Below are 19,752 nucleotides of genomic sequence, written 5' to 3' on the forward strand. Positions count from 1 at the left end.
AGCATCCCAGAGGAGCTTGTGCGCCATTCGTTTAAGAAGTGCGGCATCTCAAACGCCCTCGATGGCACAGAAGATGAGTACCTGTGGGATGATTTGTCGGACAAAGAAATTTCCGAGGAAAGCGCTGCTGAAGATGAAAGTGATTGAAGTGTGAGGTCCGATTTCAATAAATGTCTTGTCTTTTCTCTCTCTTATTATATGCGGTAAAAACTTTTTTTTTTTCCATTTCGCATCTCCAAAATTTCACCTCGTATTATATTCGGGTTCGTATTATACGCGGGTTTTTACAGTACTCGTTATGAGAACCCCGGCGGGAGGTGGCAACACTTGTTACGAAGCAGTGGCGCCACCTTCCGCTGGCGCGAGACGATTCATCACGAAGGGAGTGATTAGTCATGGAAGGGGAGACCCGAACGAGTCGCCAACGATCCGTTTGGTCGCTCGCTTGCTGACCGTTTTTTTGCGACGTGACTTCAAGTCTCAGAACTCAGCCAGTCCGCGGCACTTCTGCCTGCTTCCTTGGGCGGGAAAATTCAAGAGTGCATGCATGCGTGTGCACGATTTGCTTCGCACGCATTTGTTGGGTACACATGTAACGATCACTGCGAGAACGAAGCCTACTAATTCGCGTTTCTACTCATATTCTTCTTCATGCGCTCGATGCTCGGGCATGGGGCGATTTCATGACTTGCTAATTCACGAGACCGCAAACAACAGCGTGCACACCACGACAGCTTCCGTTTTAATCGAACTAGAGCCTGGGTCCTGCTAAGTCCGAAAAAAATGGTCAGCGACTTAACAAAGTGAAAACCCAGCACATGTAGACAGTGCAGTCACTGCTCTGCTGCAGTAGTGTGAGGGCTTTGGAGGACTTGGAGGTGCTCGCGAGGCTCGATGTCAGCATAGACAAGACCAAATTGTGCTTGCTGCCAAGCCAAAAGTTGATCACTGCCATACAAGACTGAGGGGTAGGAGACGACAAAGGCCTCACAGTAGTGAGCATGTTGCCAGTGGTAATGCATAGAGGGTGAACCTTTCAGCTTTCAGAACTGCAGTCTCGGGCAATGCTTGCGCTACAGGGCCCACAGAGCCAGGGTGCAGGAAGCTTTGGTGCGAAACACCCACCGCCGCCCAGATTCTGGCTCACACCGACTGTTAAGCTAGCTCGTTGCTTAGTATATTTCTTTGCTGCTCTCTTCATGCTATCTATCTGTGATAGCGTCCCTCTATTCTCTCCACCCTGATTCTTCCCTTCCTTCTCTTATTGCCTCCAATCTCCATTCTCTGGCCTTTCCTGGCCATTTTGTTCATGGCCTCGGACAGAATTCATCCCCCTCTCTGCCTTAGAATGGGCTTCATATGATGCTCACACTATAAAGGAAAATTCACTTATGATGGACTTGTGGTGTCCTTCGGTTAAGGTGAACCTTTGCAATGGCATTGCACCTCAGGGACTCAGTCAACAGCAATTGCGGTGCATCCAAGTGGCACTAAGCTCTGTTCTGTTGCCTGCATGCTTAAAGAGTGAGAACAGGGCTATGTTGTTTGAGCACGACTGAGCCTGCTTTCTGCAGCAGGCAATTTTAATTTTATGGCTCTTTATGGAGTGTTCTTCCATAAAAAAGAGGTGCATTTACTGCTGAGAAAATTGTATTGAGAAGGTTTCCACCACTCAGTTAAAACTTTTGATGCCAAGGCTAGAAAGGACTTTATGATCGTTTGGAAATGAATATTTTGGTCTTAGGGACCTGCATGCCAAAAGCTTTGTGAGAGTCACTGCAGTGTGCTTGCAAAAATCCGGATTTAATTGTTTTTTCTCATGAAAGCCCTTGATATTACTGAAAAGAACCTCCTTGCTATTAGAATGTCATATTGTGTGGATGTTTGTCAACTTGACCAGCAGCGCTTGAGGAAATCGCAGCTGGGAGCGCTGTAGGTGAAATGTGCACCTTCATTCTCTGTGCAGCCACTGAAAGTCCTGTCTCGTGAACGTCCTCTGCCAAACATCTTCAATGCCTACACCCTGCTCACGGTGCTGCTACAATTTGCGGTCCACTTTGCCAGCCTTGTGTACCTCGTGCAGGAAGCCACTGCACGGTCGCCCGCTCGGTGAGCTGTTTGATCTTGTCGCCCAGCACTGGATGCGAGCCATGCTGCAACGATTCCAAGGGCCACTGTGCTTCCTGTATTTGCATTGAAAAGTGTACTTTTCTTCCCCAGCGGGGGGCACCTCATGATCTGGTGTACTGTGGTGTACTGAGTTGCTTTCTGTCGGAGGATACCATGCTGGCGGTCCCTGACTGCGTGCGGCTATTCTCAGCCAGATTCGTAGAAGATATTGTGGGCATACCTACATGAGCGCAGTGCAAATTTTGGCATATAAAAAGTTTGCTCCATCAAGTTGCTGTACAGGAGTAACAGGGAAAGAGAGCTGAAGTTTATAAATTTAAAAAAACTAATTGAACGAAGGCTGTCTTCTATAATTAGGCTGAAATTACTTGAAACACCTTCTAACATTTTTATCTTAGTTGATTGATGCTGAATTATTCATAGCAGTTTACTTAAGTGCGGACCACCTCTTTATGTCTGCAGCTCTCATATTTTGCCCCCCTTTTTTTTTTTTAGCCAAACTAACTGTGCTCGTCTCATGACAGTGTTGCAAGAACGGTTCAAGTGTTGACTCTGAGGGCACAACCACATCTTGCTTCTCATGCGAGCCTATGATGAGAGCGCCACCTCTCAGCTTTTAAGAGGAGTGTGAAGAGAGGAGTTCAGCTCTGCATACTTATCAAGCTGAGAAGCTGCAGTGGCTCACTGCAAGTATTGTGGGATCGTTCGGTGCCGCGGTGCGTACGCATACTTATGTATAGGGGCACTAGAAGGGTATCCACCGAGAGGGAGGAAAGTCGATGAGACTGATAGATGGGGAATCGCCTATCACACTGCTGCTAAAATTTTTGATCTAGCATATGTAGCACCAGATATATTAGCAATTGAAAATGGCCTTCACGTTTTTCTTCTCTTCTATTACACTGCACTGAGCAAGAAAACCAAATAAAACATACTACCAATACTGCGCTCCGCCCACGAATGTATCACCAAGTTAGTTTGGCTCAATTGTGCACTTTTTTTTTTTTTTTGCTGCTTGTTTTCTTGGCACGGCTTGACAGTAGCGGAATGAGTGAAAAGTGAGCTATACATGTTGTTTTGTTTGCCCAACATGCAGCCTGAGCCTGAGCCTTCCCCAATGACATCCCCGTGTAGGAGGATGTTCAAAATCAAAAGGCAAAATTCACTTGAAAAACCAGTGTTGAAGTGAACGATACTAAAAGCCGGCACCATGACTGCGGCTGACCGTGTGCTTCCATTGACGGCTGATGGGTGGAAGGATAGATGGCTGTTGCAAAAAAAAAAAAAAAAAAAAAAAAAACAAAGTTACCCGTAGTGCCCTTTCGAAATTATAACCTTTCATAGGCGTTGGCTGGGACCGCGCCAACAGTACTTATCCATATTTCCAAATTAACAGGGCTGGAATTAACACTCCTGTTCGTGGGAAAAGGGGTGGTTTTTGGGTGGTGCCATTAATGTTTTTTTTTTTTCTTTAAGAAAACTTGCTTGGTGCAGGAGTGTCGAGTATCAAATTTTAGAGGAAGAATTCCTCTTTGCAATGGCATTGAAAGCAATGAAAAAAACATTATTAGCAAAACAATGTGGTTAAAAGAAAACAAACACACAAAATTTCTCAATACAGATAAAACAAAAAATTTTGAAAATATACGTTTTTTACAACAGGGACCAATACAACATTGCTGCAAATTATAACTTTCTGTGTACAGTATTCGCTGAGTTAGGAAAGAAAACACTAGTAGAGGTTGACTACGCTGAGGTCGACCCCTGGCAGTCTTCTAGCGGAAAACACGACTCCCTGCGTTGCCAGCGGCAAGTAGTACTACCCAAAAGACGTTTTTGCCTTGCTGATAACAGTTGTGACCTTCAGAACAGTAATCTCTCCCAATCAGCGCGCAGCAAAAGCAGAAATGTTTGAGGGAGCGGACGCGAAACTTATCGAGGCATGGCTGTCCACGTTCTGGGTCGGTTTGACGTAGTTTAGCTGTCAGTGCTAAAGCCTAAAGAGCTGGATTCGTCTTCTGAGTCATTACTGCTGCTTATCGCATCCAAAAATGAGCTATCCGATGCGTCAAATTCCGCAAAACTGCGCGGAAACAGGAGCGCGCAATGTCGACGCCATGATGTAAACAAGGAGTGCCGATCACCCGACTCCAGAGACCATCTGGACGGGTGCAGCACGGCGAAAAAATTAAACCAAGAGCAAAAGAGCAAAACTGAAAGAACGGTTTTTCTATTTCCCACTGAATGACGCCACTCATCAAGAAGTGCTTTGAGAGCGGGAAAATTCAACCATCGATAGCGGGCAACACTTATCGGAACACGGCTATCGACGTTCCGGGTCGGTTTGATGCAGTTTCGCTGTGAGTGCTAAAGTCTGAAGAGCTGAATTCATCTTTTGAGTCATCACTGCTGCTGTTCGCATCCAAAAATGAGCTTTCCGATGCATCAACGTCTGCGGAAACCACGGAAACGTAGCGGGAGCGCGCAACTTCAACGCCATGGTGTAAACAAGGAGCGTCGATCACCTGACTCCGGAGACCATCTGGACGGGCACGGCACGGCGGAAAAATTAAATCAAAAGCAGAACTGAAAGAAGGGTTCCTCTATTTCCCATTGGATGATGACACTTGTTAAGGAGCGCTTTGAAAGCGGGAAAATTCGAATCGTGAAACCATCGATAGCGGGCTATCGATGGGAATAGGCGCGGACAGGAAAGTGTTAACGAGTATTTAATTGCGAGTTTCAGAGGTTGCGCGGAAGAAAGAGGAGGCAGCCGCCGCCGCAGCCGCCATCCCCTCTTTCCAACTCCGTCGGCTGCCGTGCCGGTCATGGCGCCATATAGGTTTTACCCACGCTTTCATAATCTTACCTGGTTCCATCTTCTGTCCCCGTTTTGGACGTGCACAGCCTCTAACTATTCCGCTCTTTCGCGGAGGTATTCCTTTTTTGCCACGGGATGTGCGCCAAGCCGCCCAGACGGGGCGGAGCGTAGTTCGATTGATCCATAGTGGAACTGGCTTGCGGGTTTTTTTGTACACAGATCGCTATGGAGCTTGGCTGGACCAAGTAGTGTAGTTTGAATTACCTGAAATTTCTAATTATCGAGGTTCGAATTAACAAGCTTTCCCGAGTCCTATTGTTTCAGGATTGCAAGTGGCCTTGCTAAGAGATGTGGGTGTGCATTCGCAAGGTTAGCACGAAATGCTTAGTATAATCATAGCTTGGTGTGCTATTTTTATTTAGACAGTTGCACAGAATGTGGCACAGTTTCTGGCGGTCGCTGCACTCGTCTACTTTCAGAAGGTGATTGCTCTTGCAGGGTGCTTAGCACAACACAGAAGCACAGAAGTGAACGTTCACAGGTGCACTTTGGGAGCACCGAAGACAGATGAACACAGCTTGAAACATTACCGAAAGCCAAACACACTGCTTCACTGTGTCCACCGGCACAACCACAAACATTATCTGTGCACAGCCTCCATTGTGGCAAGCTGCAAGTGACAACACATAAATGTCAACCAGTCACCAAGCTCAGTTTTGTTTAAAACTGCTTTGTTGCAGAACACTGGGAAAGTCGCAATAGGCTGAGTATAAATTTTGTGGAGAAGAAATGTGGGGTTTGCTCTTTGCATGGCGCAAACTAAACGAGCTCTGTGAGGAGCGCATGATGCAGTGCAGCGGCATTTCTGGTAATGAACTTCAGAAATGAGATGTCCTCTGTGTGCTGCCCCAGGCCCGAAAAGTTTGCTGATCGGGAGGACGAGTTCAAGCCCTCACTTCTTAACAGCACCGTGTACATCATCTCCATGGCGCTGCAGGTCTCCACCTTTGCCATCAACTACAGGGTGAGTGTTAAGGGACGCTTTTCTTTATTGATATAATGAGGCAATATCTTGCAGCAATGAGTGCCACTACAAGGCTGCCGGTAAAACAGTATCAGAAGTCAAATGATATAGAGGGGGAATGGGTTCCAAGCTGCCATCATCATTGTTCTGGTGCTGCATGCATTCTTCCATCTTTCACCCTTTCCTTCAAGCTTCCTTCTTTTCGATCACAGCAGTATATGCTAGTCAGTAGGGTCGGAAGCTTCCTACTAGTTCGTTCAGCCTCATGGGTCTGGAAGAACATTCTGCACTATTGCTTCTGAGAAAAGAGAGTGCAAGAAAACAAATAAGATGCTTTCACTTGTCGCAAATCAGTCACTGCTGATACATGAGTTGATTGTTAGCTGCCACGGAGAGATGGTTAACATTCACATGACGCACTGCCTGCACCCACTTTTCCCTTTTGCTGCATGTTGTGCAGCAGTTGGGCCCTCAACTACTGTGTCTAAGGATGCGGGATCGAGTCCCGATCAGGATGGCCGCTTTTCGATGGAGGCAAAAAGCAAGGCGCCCGTGTGCTGTGTGTTGTCGGTGCACGTTAAAAAACCCCAGCTGGTCTAAATTTCTCAAGTCCTCCACTACTGCATCTCTCATAGCCTGAGTCTCTTTGGGACGTTAAACCCTATAAACCAAACCAAACTTTTATCTCCACGCAGTGATGCTATTTCCTGCCTTGTTACTTAACCCCTTGGCTTTGGCGCGCCTTCAATTTCTCTGTCGTTGACCACACTCTACACTTTATAAAAACCGCCATAAATTTCACAAAAAAATTGCAGAAAAACAAACTCAGTGTTGCTTTATTTTGCTCACAGTTACCTACTCCATCAGAACACTGAAAAGTAATTGCAAACATGAAATGCCTTGGAACATGCAGGCATGTGGAGTGTAAAGAGAACAACCCATTTTTTGTTCAAGAAACCTGTTTTCTCAGAAATGATGACCACTGGTCGCGCATGTGGGTCTGGGTTGTTGACAAAATCATCGTTGCAGGCAGCCATGTGGTCTTTTGCTTTGATATGTGATTGCGTTTCCATGTTAATTCCTATTCAGAATGCCTTGGGATGCCATGTCTGCCAGTAAAGACCTCTGCCCAAGGGCATCCGCAGAACTTTTTGCAAGGAGGCGCAATCGTTTGCTTATAAAGGGTCAGTGGGGGGAAGGAGAGATGGTAAACCACCAAAAACAGTGTGCGATCTCAATTATATAGGTCGAACAAAAATGTGTTTTTTGTTTTGTTTGACTGGGACTGGGAGTTAAGGCTTCCTATCTCAGTCCTGTTGAAATGGCTTAGGTACAGCTGGTCTTTCTGACTCTCGGTACAGTACAAACTGGCAGACTTTTTGAAGGGCAGATTTATGGGTCAGGTTTGGGCGCTTGAGGGATAAGGTGGTTGAAATTTGGTTAGAGGAGGGTAAAAGCAAGAAGATGGGACATCATGGGAGAGTTTTCCTGCCAAGCAGTCGAGATTTTCTGCTGAATTTAACTGACAATTTATACCAAAACTCAACTTCTCCCAATCAAACCTTGGAATTCAGGAAAAGAAAATGTCAGAATGTTCTCTCTGAATCATTTGCTGTCTTCAAAGCCAGCACAGCTAGTTTTTTTTTTTTGTTTTGAAGCGAGAGCTTCGCTTCGTTACAGCCTCGTTCTTCAATTTAATGAAATCCCCGATGTAACAAAGTAGTTAAGTTTTGATAACTTTGGGCGCATAGAACACAATGTATTTTTTGCCCCCCTCTGATGAAGTAAATTTCGCCGAACTTTCAATGTAACGAAATTTAGTTGAAGGCTCAATGCCTGAACAAAGGTGTACCACGATCCTGAGCTGTTGAGAGCAGCACCCATCAAAGCGCACGCAGCCTGAAAACAAGCGCAGCGCGTCCAAGGTAGGTCGACCTTGGCACGACGGCGCAGCAGAGCCGAGCATGCTTAAAAATGGGACGATGGTGATGATGATACGACGTGGCATACGCTGCGCCATCTGATGCACTTGTGCGCGGGAGACGCAAACATGGTGTTGAAAAACTCCACTAGGTGGCACGAGCATCGGCCCAGTTTAGGCGCCGCGGCGCAGCATGAAGGCTCCCTACCCAGTTTATGCCTATTTTTTGCACAGCGCACGTGGGCGTGCAGCGTGTGTGCATTTGTTGTCGCCTTGCGTGTGACTGGTGACCTATCCCTCGTCGTCGTCGTAGTCATGGCGCTTGTCTGGCGGCTCCAATCCAGCAGCATGAGTGGCAAACGAAAGTGCTCTCTCTAGAAGTGAATGCCAGCATACTGGATGCCGTCACAAATGGCGAAAAGAAGAAAGATGTCGCCACAAAGTTCGACATACCGCAAAGTTCACTCTCCATGATTTTGAGCTCCAAGGAATCCATCATCGACTCCTTAAGGGGGGACACGGGGATCAAATCGCAAAATTCGCGTGAAAAATCAATTTTTAGGCGGATTTTGCAAGGCCTTTTCTATCACACCTTAAAAAAATTATCACCAAAAACAGTCTCTAAGTGTGCCTAAAAAATGTTTTTCTGACCGTGTGTAGCAAATACGTGGCGAACATCTGCGCGAAAATGGCCAATTTCCGAGCGCGATACCTCCGCGCCTTCATCGTCACCCGCGAAAAGTTTGGTATCACTGGAAAGCTTTTTTCACCGCAGTACTTCTCCCGTGGGAACCACATGTCTACGATAAAAAACAAACGGGAAAAAGGCGAAGGCCTCTGCAAAGGCGCAGCTAGGCACCGAATGGTTGCGGTGCGCACGTGGTACTCAGCGCGCCCTGTAAGTGGCTGCTGAATGGCACGCCGCTTCTCCGGTCGTCTGCTCCGCCGCTGGCTCCGTGCGCTTTGAGAAGTTTCGGTAGTTTGCGATTCCACTTCAGCTGAACGTTCTGCATTTTCGTCAACTCTTCTGTTGCGTGCGGCTTCGACTGTGTGCCTGCGATGGAGCGTCGCATAGGCCAGAAATACCGGACGAGATATGCGTACGGGAAGTGACCAGAAGCAACTGAACTGGACGAACTGAGGACCGCGTCGCTATCGAGTCACTCCGATATGTCTTCGGAAGGCAACCTGTGCTCGGAATTGGTGCCCGGCTGTGATTCGGAGACCCGGGGCCGTTGACTAGCCGCGACGTCGTGGAGCAGTTCCACTGCGAGCGAAATTTCGTTTCCGCCGCGGGGAGCGACGATGCGGCGCCAGATCTTCAGGACGACGGCGAACATTTGCCGCGTGACCCCAGTCCTACATTTCACGAACACCTGCACCCGGAATTGATGCCTGTCAGCAGTGAATACGAAAATCCGGGGCCGTCGACTAGCCACGACGTCGCGGAGCTGTTCCATCGCGACCGAAGTTTCGTTTCCGCCGCGGGGAGTGGCGATGCGGCGCCAGCTCTTCAGGACGACGGCGAACGTTTGCCTAAGCGGATGCGCATCATTCAGATGCACTTGGAACCTCAATTTGTGTCTTTGGAAGCAGCCGAGGAGCAAGAATGCAGCGTCCGCGATACACTTCGCGAGGTGCCGGCGACGGAGCGCAAGTTTGTATTCGCTCAGCGGAGAGAGGAAGAATCTGCCCCAGATGAGGATCAGTTCACATTAATACAAGCTAGTGCAATGAATTCACTAATAGGGCATGCATGCTGCCCAAATTGCGGTAAAAAAAGTTTGTCAGTGCAGCATGAGACAAAATTAGGCCTAGCAGTAAAACTGGTGCTTTTCTGTGCTGCCTTGGCCCTATTGATTCACATCGGTCATCAAAACGAAAATCTGAAGGAAGGGCTTTTGAGGTGAATATGAGATGTATGCAGCTATCAAGGCCATTGGAAAAGGACCCACTGCCCTGAATGACTTTCAGGCTACAATGAACGTCTCACATCGTGGGCTGCATCAGAAAACTTATCAGGAACATCTAAAAAAAACTTCCATACCGGGAGCACAGGAAGCTGCACAAAGCATTTTTGCGGATGCTGTACTCGCAGTGAAGGATGTCTAAAGCAAGATGCAGCCATCCAACCCAGGCAACATCATGGTCGTTTATGATGGCACATGGCTTACACGAGGCCACACCTCTAATATTGGTGTAGGCTGCATCATAGAATTTTATACTGGGCTTGTGCTGGATTGCATCGTACTATCAAACTTCTGTCTTGGGTGCCTCCGGCGACCAGCGGAGAGTGACCCTACCTTTCAAACTTGGATTGAGCAGCATCAGTGCCAGAAAAACACAGACGTTGGCTCAGGCCAAATGAAAGTGGAAGCCGAACTGGCGCTTTTCAGGCGCTCAATCAGCAGCTATGGCCTTCGCTACACGAACATCATATGTGATGGCGACAACCGAACATATCTTGCACTCTGCAAAGATGAGGTCTATGGCTTTATACCCCTCAGTAAGGAGGATTGCATAAACCATGTCCAGAAAAGAATGGCTACCGCTCTCCGCACACTAGTGACAAGGGCAAAAAAAGGGGAGCCATTGGGCGAGAAACACAGGACCTAATTAAAAAACTGACCATCTACTATGGTTTAGCATTGCGCAGGAACACTGAAGTCAGTGACATGCAAAGGGCCGTGATGGCCACATTTTATCATGTGACTTCTACAGATGACGAGCCTCATCATGAGCTGTGTCCACCTGGCCCTGATAGTTGGGGCAGACATCAGTCAGCACAGGCAAAAATGGAGCCACCACCGCCTCATGAATATAAGCTGTCGAGACGAGTAGCAGAGGCATTGCTGCCTGTCTACCAACGCCTGTCTGACCTCCAACTGCTGGAGCGGTGCAAGGGCAACAAGACGCAGAATGTGGCAGAAAGCCTGTATTCAGTGATCTGGGCACTGATTTCTAAAGATCAGCATGCTTCATTGTTTGCAGTGGAGAAGGCAGTGCACGAAGCAGTTGCACGCTACAACTGGGAAGTTGCGTGCCTACACTGAAATAAGCAAATCTGTGGGCCTCAAACCTGGTAGCCTCGCCCTTCAAAGAGCTGAAGACCAACAAAGAAAAAGAAAAGCACGCAGTGCAGCAAAAATGAAAGAGCAAGGACCCAAGAAGACCCCTGCAAGCAAAGACATCAAGATTACAGCCCCGGGGCATTTTCATGGACATGCAGTGACTGTGAAACTTTAGAGCCAGTTTTCTCAGAAGTGTTTTGATCCGACTGGCCTGCTTGCAGAAAGCGTAGCACAGCAATGGCTTGATGGATTTTCATGAGGTTTGTTGCACTATATTCCTTGGTAAATTCTTTATGCAGTGACATTTAAAATATGCTATCATTTTTTTACTTTTTAGCTATTTTGAAATGGTGAAAATGAGTGCTTCATGCAAGCATGGATGTCACCTTTTGTGTAAAAAAAAATCAGGTTGATAAAAATATTTGGACAATGTCACTGCATGAACCATTCATATGGCTAAAATATAAAACCAACTATGGGCTTCTACCATGTTTTTTTGTCACGCCAGGTTTTCTGCAAGTTTGGTAAAAAATGATACAAACATAAATTACTAATTTCAAAACTACTAAAAAATCCTAATGAAACTTTGTAATTAGTCATTCAACACACTTTCCAATAAGCATGCAAAGTTTCATTGCTCTACTACAAAAATTAAAGAATTTGACTTCGATTCCCATGTCCCCCCTTAAGGGGGGGACACTGGTCTTAAGGGGGGATGCTAGGCTAAAGGGTCAACTTTTGAACGGCTGTACCAAATTTCATAAAATTTTCTGGAGTGGCTTACCTTCCTCTTATTAAAATATATTCTAAATTTCATTGCCCTAGCACAAATAGGTAATAACTTGTAGCTGCTACACTGAACAAAGAAGTGTGTCAGCTTAGGAAAACTATCATTTCAAAAACAATGAAGATATACTAATTTTTTGTGATTGAATACCTTCTAGATAGTTCATCGTGCAGGATAAGGAGAATTGCGGGCTTTTTACGGCATTTTTGTAAAAATTTCTGCATTTGGAAAACAAACTTCATTTTTTTTGTTGTCATTGTATGTAAGATATCTCAATTTTTTTTTAACTTGGAGAGTAATTAGTGATCGAAAAAGTGCCTTATCTTGTTCCCGACAAAAATATAGTCCAGAAACCACCTTTAAAGCCGCTTATAGCGAAAGAGTTTGGAAATGATAGTTTTCCTAAGGTTGTGTTTTCGCAAAAAGTGCGAACCTAGAAAAATGAGTTCGAACATTTCGGAACATGCTGTTTAATTTTCGGACCAAAAATAATTAATCAAAGTGCCCTGCTGCATACGTAGGGCCCTCCTCTTTAACTCGACGCTGCTATTCGGCGATTGCTTTGCTTCCCAAAGCTTCTCCGCGTCGAAGACTTTGTTGCAGGCATCTTCCTATCCCACCATCAACCACTCACTGATCGCAACAAACTCGCAGAAGCGCAAGAAAGATAACAAGCAGCATCGAGCTTACTAAAGCAGTCTGGTTAGCCAGGCTACTTTTGGCGCAAAAACAGCGTTCGAAGGTCACTTGTCTTGTTTCGGCCAATCCAAGCTTCAGTTTCGGTTTTCCAGCCAATCCGCAATTGCCCGGCCCAAAATAAGGCTTTCCGTTTTTTAATTTTTTTTTTTAGTTGTGCGCTTTACTCTCGATAGCAGGTCATCTTTGGCTGGAAAGTGCGAAAAACAAACTTTCTAACGTGGCGTTCCACTCCGCGTTCGGTTTCTTGCCCGCTTTGCGGCCGCGCGTTGAAAGCAGCGTTCATAGGCGCTTTCTGCAGCGAACGCGCTCCACCACCTCGTGAAAAAAATTCATTTTATTATTTTCTACGGCGCTGATGACTACCAAAATTGGTGAGAAGCTTCTTTGATAAATGCAGGATCCAAAATAGCAAAAAATAAAAAACACGTTTTTTCTTTTAAAATCGCGATTTTAGCCCCGCATCCCCCCTTAAAGCTATTTTTGTTATTTACCAATCAAAATTGATGCAACTTGGTGGGTTTGTGTAGTTTTTAGTGCAGATTCCAAAACTGCAATTACTACTTTTGTGATTCAATTATTACATGAGATAATTACACCAATTAGTCTAATTCTTACAAGAACGATTACAAAATGACCACTGAAGAAAAACTTCAGATGAACACATTGCTGGACACTAGAAAGAATGAGGAACACATTGTTGCAAGCAGTTTTTTGATTAAGCAGTTATTTCTTGTTTTATTGCATAACAAAGATCAAAGGTGAAAATATAGCATATAATGGTCACAAAAAAAAAGCTATTTTAAAACTTTTGAACAAGAAATTGCTAAATCTACTTGCAACATTGTGTGCTCCACATATTTGGCTTCATGCTGAAAACGAAATTATTACTTTATCTGCAATAGGTGCCGAGATATTAAGGCCGCAAAACTGCAAGTGGTCGACAATGCATGTTTTGAGAAGAGCAAAAAAGAAACGGGATTATTTAACAGACATTCACTGGTGCAATGCACACATTTACAATTTAAAATGGCTAGAAACCTCCAGGAATGTAGTCTCTTTGCTCTCCAATGTCCAAGTGCCGCCTCTTTCATTTTGATTTGCAGTTGCAGCACATTCAGTTGTCACTTTTTCGGCTACGCGAGTCACATGCAGGCAGCGTTTTATTTTTTTTTTTTTTTACGTACATTGTTTTTCTACGTTTTCGCATCAAGACCGCAGTGAGGAACGTTTATTGCGGAAAAGAAATGTAATTTGGAGCTGCTTGCTGCTTCCTAGTGCTCTGCATTGCACTGGAAGCAAGTGCATTCACTAAGGACTATGAACGAGGTCCGATCGGCGCAAAAGCGCGGCGCGCTCTATCAAGACATGTCCCACAGTTTGCGCATTGGAGAATAAGTTTGACGCCGATTTCTTACCCCCGTTCACTTTTTTAAATGCCAATATCGCCGCCGTATGTTTTACGGTTTGCCAATCTCAGCAAACTGTTTAGATCTGACGATCGTGAACTCCGCCTCGCCAAGCGGACTGTCCACTGCGCTGCCATCATCGTCACGAAAACAATCCGTCTACCGCTTCGTTGCTGGAGTTGGTGCGAGTTCAAGCTTCTTCTGTTTTGAGCTTATCTTTCTGCTCATCTGCGGCCCGCGATATCACTGTTGCGGCGGGTGCGACCGCTGGCAGCAGTCTCCCATGCTGGGGAACACGCTAGGCCTACTTCAGGCTCGTACACACGATCGTTCGGTGCACGACTTTCGTCGGCCTGAGCGCGCACAGCCGGGGCAGGGCATCACTTGAGATGATTATTGAACTATATTTTTCACTTTTTTCACAAATTCTTGCCGTGAACGCACCTCGCGGTTTGAAACCAAGCGCGGCCGGCGTCACGTCTCCGCCGTCTCTCTGCGGCGCAGGCGCGCTGAGCAGACGCTGTCAGCCAGCTCCAGCAATGCGGTGACGCCTTATCGTCACATGCACCCCAAAAGCCAATCGGATTGCAAATGCCACGTTTTCTTTTTTGCTATTTTTTATGCGACCAATGGGCGAATGTAAACAGCAGAGGCGGCAATTTGAAGACAAAAGGCGGCTCTTTCGAAGGAGACCAAGATGGCTGCGGTGCCGCGCACAAAATGGGAGCTACGCCTCGCAAAAAATGGTTGTTTTGGGGGTCGTTTTCGGCCCAAATTTGGACGACATCGATTATATAAATTGGCATTGTGATTAAAATATCGACCCTAGAGATGAAAAACTTAGCAGATAGGTAGATAAAGAGCTACTGATTTCGCATATCACGTTTTCTAAAAAGTGATTTTTTCGCTATGTTTTGGTCCGAAAGACCCGTGTCTCCCTTAAAAAAAAGGGGACAAGCAGCCAGCGGAAAAGTTTGAAGGCAGCGACCTATGAAGATGTGGATAAAGCCATTTTCAAGTGGTTCATGTCAACCCGGGCACAAAACAGTCCCATCGGTGGCGCGGCCCTATAACAAAAAGCAAAGGATTTCGCATGCCTGCTAAGGCGCGACGACTTCCAGGCCCGCTGCGGCTGGCTGCATAAGTTTAAGGCTCAACACTCGATCGTTGGCAAAAGTCTAAGTGGTGAGTCGTCATCGGCTGACGCAACAGAATCGGCAGCCTGGATTATGAAAGCAGTGCCAGATATCCTCTAGCACTACGATCCGGCAGACATCTATAACGCCGATGAGACGGCAATGTTCTACCAGATGCTGCCTAATCGCACACTGGCTTCTGAAAAATGATTGTTGCCACGGTGGCAAGCATAGCAAGCTACGGATCACAGTCCTCCTGTGCGCCAACATGGATGGAAGTGACGAGCGTTTGCCGCTTGTGATCGGGCGCAACAAAAAACCACACTGCTTTAAGAATTCATGGCAACTCGAGATTTTCTATACATCGAACAAAAAAGCATAGATGACCCACAGTATTTTCCGAAGTTGGCTGCAAGATCTTGAAGAGGACATGAAAGAATCCGGATGCCACGTGTGCCTCATCCTCGACAACTGCTCTGCGCATCACGTTGACGACTTGGAGCTTGCACATGTGGAACTGAAGTTTATTCCACCCAATTGCTTATCCCTCATCCAGCCGCTTGTTCAGGGCATAATCAACAGCTTGAAGTGTGCCTATCGGTGAAGATTAATTGACATGCTGCTCCTCAACATTTGGCTGGAACGATCAACGAAAGTTGATTTGTTTCAAGCGCTTGATGCTGTCCGGATCCTAGAAAGTAACGCCGAAGCCAATCGCAGAAAACTGTTTTCGAAAAGCAGGCCTTGGAGCAGACGTGTCCGCAGCAGCTCGACCTGAAGGTGGTTTGTTCACGCTTGAAACAAGACAAGCGCAGGCACTTCAGTAGTCTTGGGAGCGCCTTCGCAGCGGTGTTGCTGTGCCAGAAGGCGTCGATATTGCCGATTTCATTCTTAGGGATTCCTGTGTCCTCACGACAGAAGAAGTGACTACGAATCCATCCTGAACGATGTGGTTCAGGAATTGTAAGGTGAGTGTGACGGTGAAACGGAAAATCAGGACAAGTGTGACGACGTCCCCACCTCCCTTGAAGTAGTCTATGCGATTGACATACTGAGGTGTTTCGTGGGCTCTACAGGAGAGGAAGAGGCTATGCGGTCATTGTGGGCCTATGAACAGTGCATAATGAATGCCAAGAAGACTCAAAAGAAAATCGCGGACTACTTTACCCACAAATAAAAGTTCTTCCATGTGTGCTTCGCACCAGCAACATCATTTGAGAATTTTATTTGCATATTAAGAGCCTAATTTCGATGTAACGAAATTTTAATGTAACGAATTCAAGTGTCGATTTTACCGACTTCATTATATCGAGGTTTAACTGTATAAACAAACTGTTTAACTGTTAAACAAAAGCCCATTAATTTGAACATGAGTCAGTTCCACTATGGATACAGTAAACCCTCGTTAACACGAACTCGCATATCTTGAAAAATCGGTTAAGTCAAAATTTTTCCACGCCGCGCCTTCACCTCCCATAGGTGCTATGTATTAGCTCTCGTTTACCTCGAAGAATTTTTTGGGCGTAATGCAGATATCTCGAAATTTTTACCAGAAGAACCGAAGGTAAAGGTCATTCCTGAAATGTGATACGGGCTCCGAGCGAGCGCTTTGTTCCTACACTAAGTGCCGAACGCGGTCACGTTCGAAAAGCGAATACAAAATTCCCGCGGACGCAGCCGCACCTTGGGACCAGTCACGTGAGCGCGCCGCTTGTGCGCGGGGGCTGATGGGTCTTATCGGGCAGTCGGTTCGGCGTGGTTTGGTCAGTTGCCCTTCAGTGATTGTGTGGTTTCATCGCGCTATGTGCACGAAGCGTTGACTTTGATTTTTGTTGTGTATGTGGTGTCCACGACGGACGACGATGTCCCGTCCTAAGCAGTGCAAATCTCTGACACTGGAGAGAAAAGTCGCCTTAATCAAGGAAGTAAACAAAGGAGGAAAGTCAAAAACAAGCATCGCCAAAGAATTTGACATACCATTGTCGACGTTCTCGACAGTATTAAAGAACTGGCAGAAGATATTGGACGACTTCGAGCAAAACTTCTCAAGCAAACGGAAGCGGATTTGGGCCTCAAAATTCCCGGAAGTAGAAGCAGCACTGATGTTGTGGCTCCAGAATGTCAGGGCAGCCAACCTTCGCGTGACCACCCAAATGATGATGGAAAAGGCCGACACTCTGGCATTGCAGATGGGCCGCATGGACTTCAATTGCAGCAATGGCTGGTTTGAACGGTTTAAGAAGAGAAACAACGTTGCCTCGAAGACAGTCCATGGCGAGAGCGGCACCGTTGATGAAGGGGCTGCTGACAACTGGCAAACCACCGCCTCGCTGAGCTACAAAAGGCTTACACGGACAAATATATCTTCAACCTCAGCAAAGCAGCACTCTTTTATAGGATGCTGCCTAGCCGCTTATACACGCCGAAGGGAGAAGCGTGCACAGGCACTAAGCAGCGCAAGGACAGGGTAACAGCACTTTTCGGAGCCCACTCCATCGGCAATGAAAAGCTGCCGCTGCTTATTATCGGCAAGTCGCAAAATCCACGGTGCTTCCGAAATGCACGGCTCCCCAGAGATGGGACCTATTGCGCCAATAAAACGGCCTGGATGACTGCGGCACTCTTTGAACAGTACGTACGTGCTCTTGATCGCAAAATGGCGAAGGACGGTAGGAAAGTGTTGTTCGTGGTGCACAACTGCCCCGGCTACGGAAAAATCGACAACTTGGAGGCATTTACGCTGGAGTTCCTGCCTGCGAATATGACGTCCGTGCTGCAGCCGATGGACCAAGGAGTCATTGAGGTTACTCGCAAATTTTATAGAAAGAGCCTCCTGCACCGAATTTTGTGTTCTTACGACAGCAGTAAGAAGTACGAAATAGATTTACTGGGTGCAGTCCACCTGATCGCTGAAGCCTGGCGACAAGTCCGGCCACTGACGATTGCGAATTGCTTCGCGCACGCGGGCTTTTCACGCAGTGAGAGATCGCTCGAACCCTCCATGCTCGAACCAGACACTGACGAGTTCAGTGATTGTTATAAACTCTGTGACAAAGTTCGCGAAGCTACTGCTGGCGCCGGCGATGCCGAAGTCGACATCACTTTTGAAGAATATGCACTATATGAAGCGGACGTGCCTGTTACCGGAATGCTGTCCGACGCAGATATTGTTGCAATGACAGGCAACGAAGGTGGTGATCAGGTTGATGACGAAGAGCCTAGAGAAGTGCCCATGACTGCAGAAACAAGGAACCTCCTACGCTTGCTTCGCAACAAAGTTGAATGCGGCGGCGACCAATGGCTCATGCTATGGGTTCAGCAGCTCGAAGACGCTTTTGTTGGGCCGAATGCCAATGCGAAGCAGACAAGCATTACCCAGTTTTTCCTGTCAAAATAATAAAGTTCAGTTTTTCCTGAGAATTCTGCGTTTATTATATAAAAGCTCCCTTTGTGCAGTGGAGTGTCGACGGGCGTGACGGGCCGAGGGCCACCAAAGAATTTCCGCCCGTCGCTGTCGCGCTCAGGTTCTGGGCCAACTCGCTCACATGCAAGCGATCTCAGCGACGAGTGGCAGCGACAGAGCGAAAAATTTCCAATTTGTTGGAACTGCGTCCCTCTCACGCTCTGAGCCACTACGGCAGCTCAAAACAAGGTTTCTCTGTCGCCGCGGCAGAAATCACGAGTGTTTTCGCTTGCATGTCGATGGCGCACGCCACTCCGTTTCGGTTGTCTCATCCACAGCTCATTTCTTGGCAGCGTGCCAAGATGCAGCGCAGCGATTACGTCACGCGTGTTTATATTTTGTTAGCTCCTGCGGTGGCGAGGAGCGAACTTGGCAGAGTGCCCGTGATGGCTTGATTGCACAAGTCTGGTTTGATTTATCACGCCGCGCTTGGGGCTGGCGTAGTCCACTGCCACAAAATCATTAGAAAGCGTGATAACTGCAAATGCTGTTTGAAGCGAAAAATGCTAAAAGGCGGTGTCATGATTGCAGCTGACTGCGTGCTTTCTTTGATTCATACATGAAAGGATAAACGACTCCCGCAAAAAAAAAAAAAAAAAGCAAGGAAAAAAACAACCTACCGTTTCCTAATGTCCGCAGCCTCCATATCTTACGCTACACCGTGCGTACAGTACGATAAAAATGGGTGACCCTCGCAAAAAAAAAAAAAAGAAAGAAAAACAGAGAGAGATAGATCTGCCGCTTCTTAACGTCCGCAGGCGCCATAGCCACGTCAGCCGCTGTGCGCAGAGGGTTCACAACACACGCTGGAGAAAGCGTCCAACGTTCTTTCTGAAAATGGGCTGAGCTGGCTTGGCGCATGCGTAGCGCGTGCTACTGCGAACAAAGGCCGGGAGAGAGGAAGGAGAGAGATAGCTCGGCTAAAGAATGGGCACACCCTTGCGCTTTGCTCTATCGCGTTTTTCCATAGCCTCCTTATGGTTTTTCCCCTCGTTCCCACCGGTTCTCTCTGGTTCATTCACGCACATGGCTTGAAAACGTCACGTGCTGGCGTGCGGGAAACGATAACCGCAAATGCGCCTTTGGGGAATGGGCGCGGCGCTGCCCTAGACCAGCAGTCGCTGAACTGTCCCCTCTCATTCCTTCCGCACATGGCTTCAAAACGTCGCACGAAAAACGGCCGAGAGGGATGCAATGTCTTTGGGGAAGGCACACTTTCCAGTGCGTGGTGCGGAGTACGATATATCGAATGACCGGTGAAATTGAGTTCGATATATGACACGGCTTTCCTATA

The 19,752-nt window shown here is 47.0% G+C and overlaps 1 protein-coding gene and 1 pseudogene across 2 annotated transcripts in view; both read left to right on the plus strand.

The window, feature by feature from the left end:
- The window catches only part of LOC146183215 (endoplasmic reticulum transmembrane helix translocase), a 196,061-nt gene that overhangs the window by 151,937 nt on the left and 24,372 nt on the right, over positions 1–19,752 (plus strand). For both annotated transcript variants that reach the window (XM_084609087.1, XM_084609088.1), the window contains exons 22-23: positions 1,967–2,109; positions 5,864–5,975. In XM_084609087.1, the coding sequence (XP_084465213.1) occupies positions 1,967–2,109; positions 5,864–5,975 (255 nt within the window). The remainder of the gene's footprint in view (positions 1–1,966; positions 2,110–5,863; positions 5,976–19,752) is intronic.
- Positions 8,956–11,142, plus strand: LOC146183218 (uncharacterized; annotated as a pseudogene).

This window comes from Amblyomma maculatum, chromosome 7, assembly GCF_055883805.1.
Source record: "Amblyomma maculatum isolate TAMU_Amacu chromosome 7, ASM5588380v1, whole genome shotgun sequence".
Lineage (NCBI taxonomy): Eukaryota > Metazoa > Arthropoda > Arachnida > Ixodida > Ixodidae > Amblyomma > Amblyomma maculatum.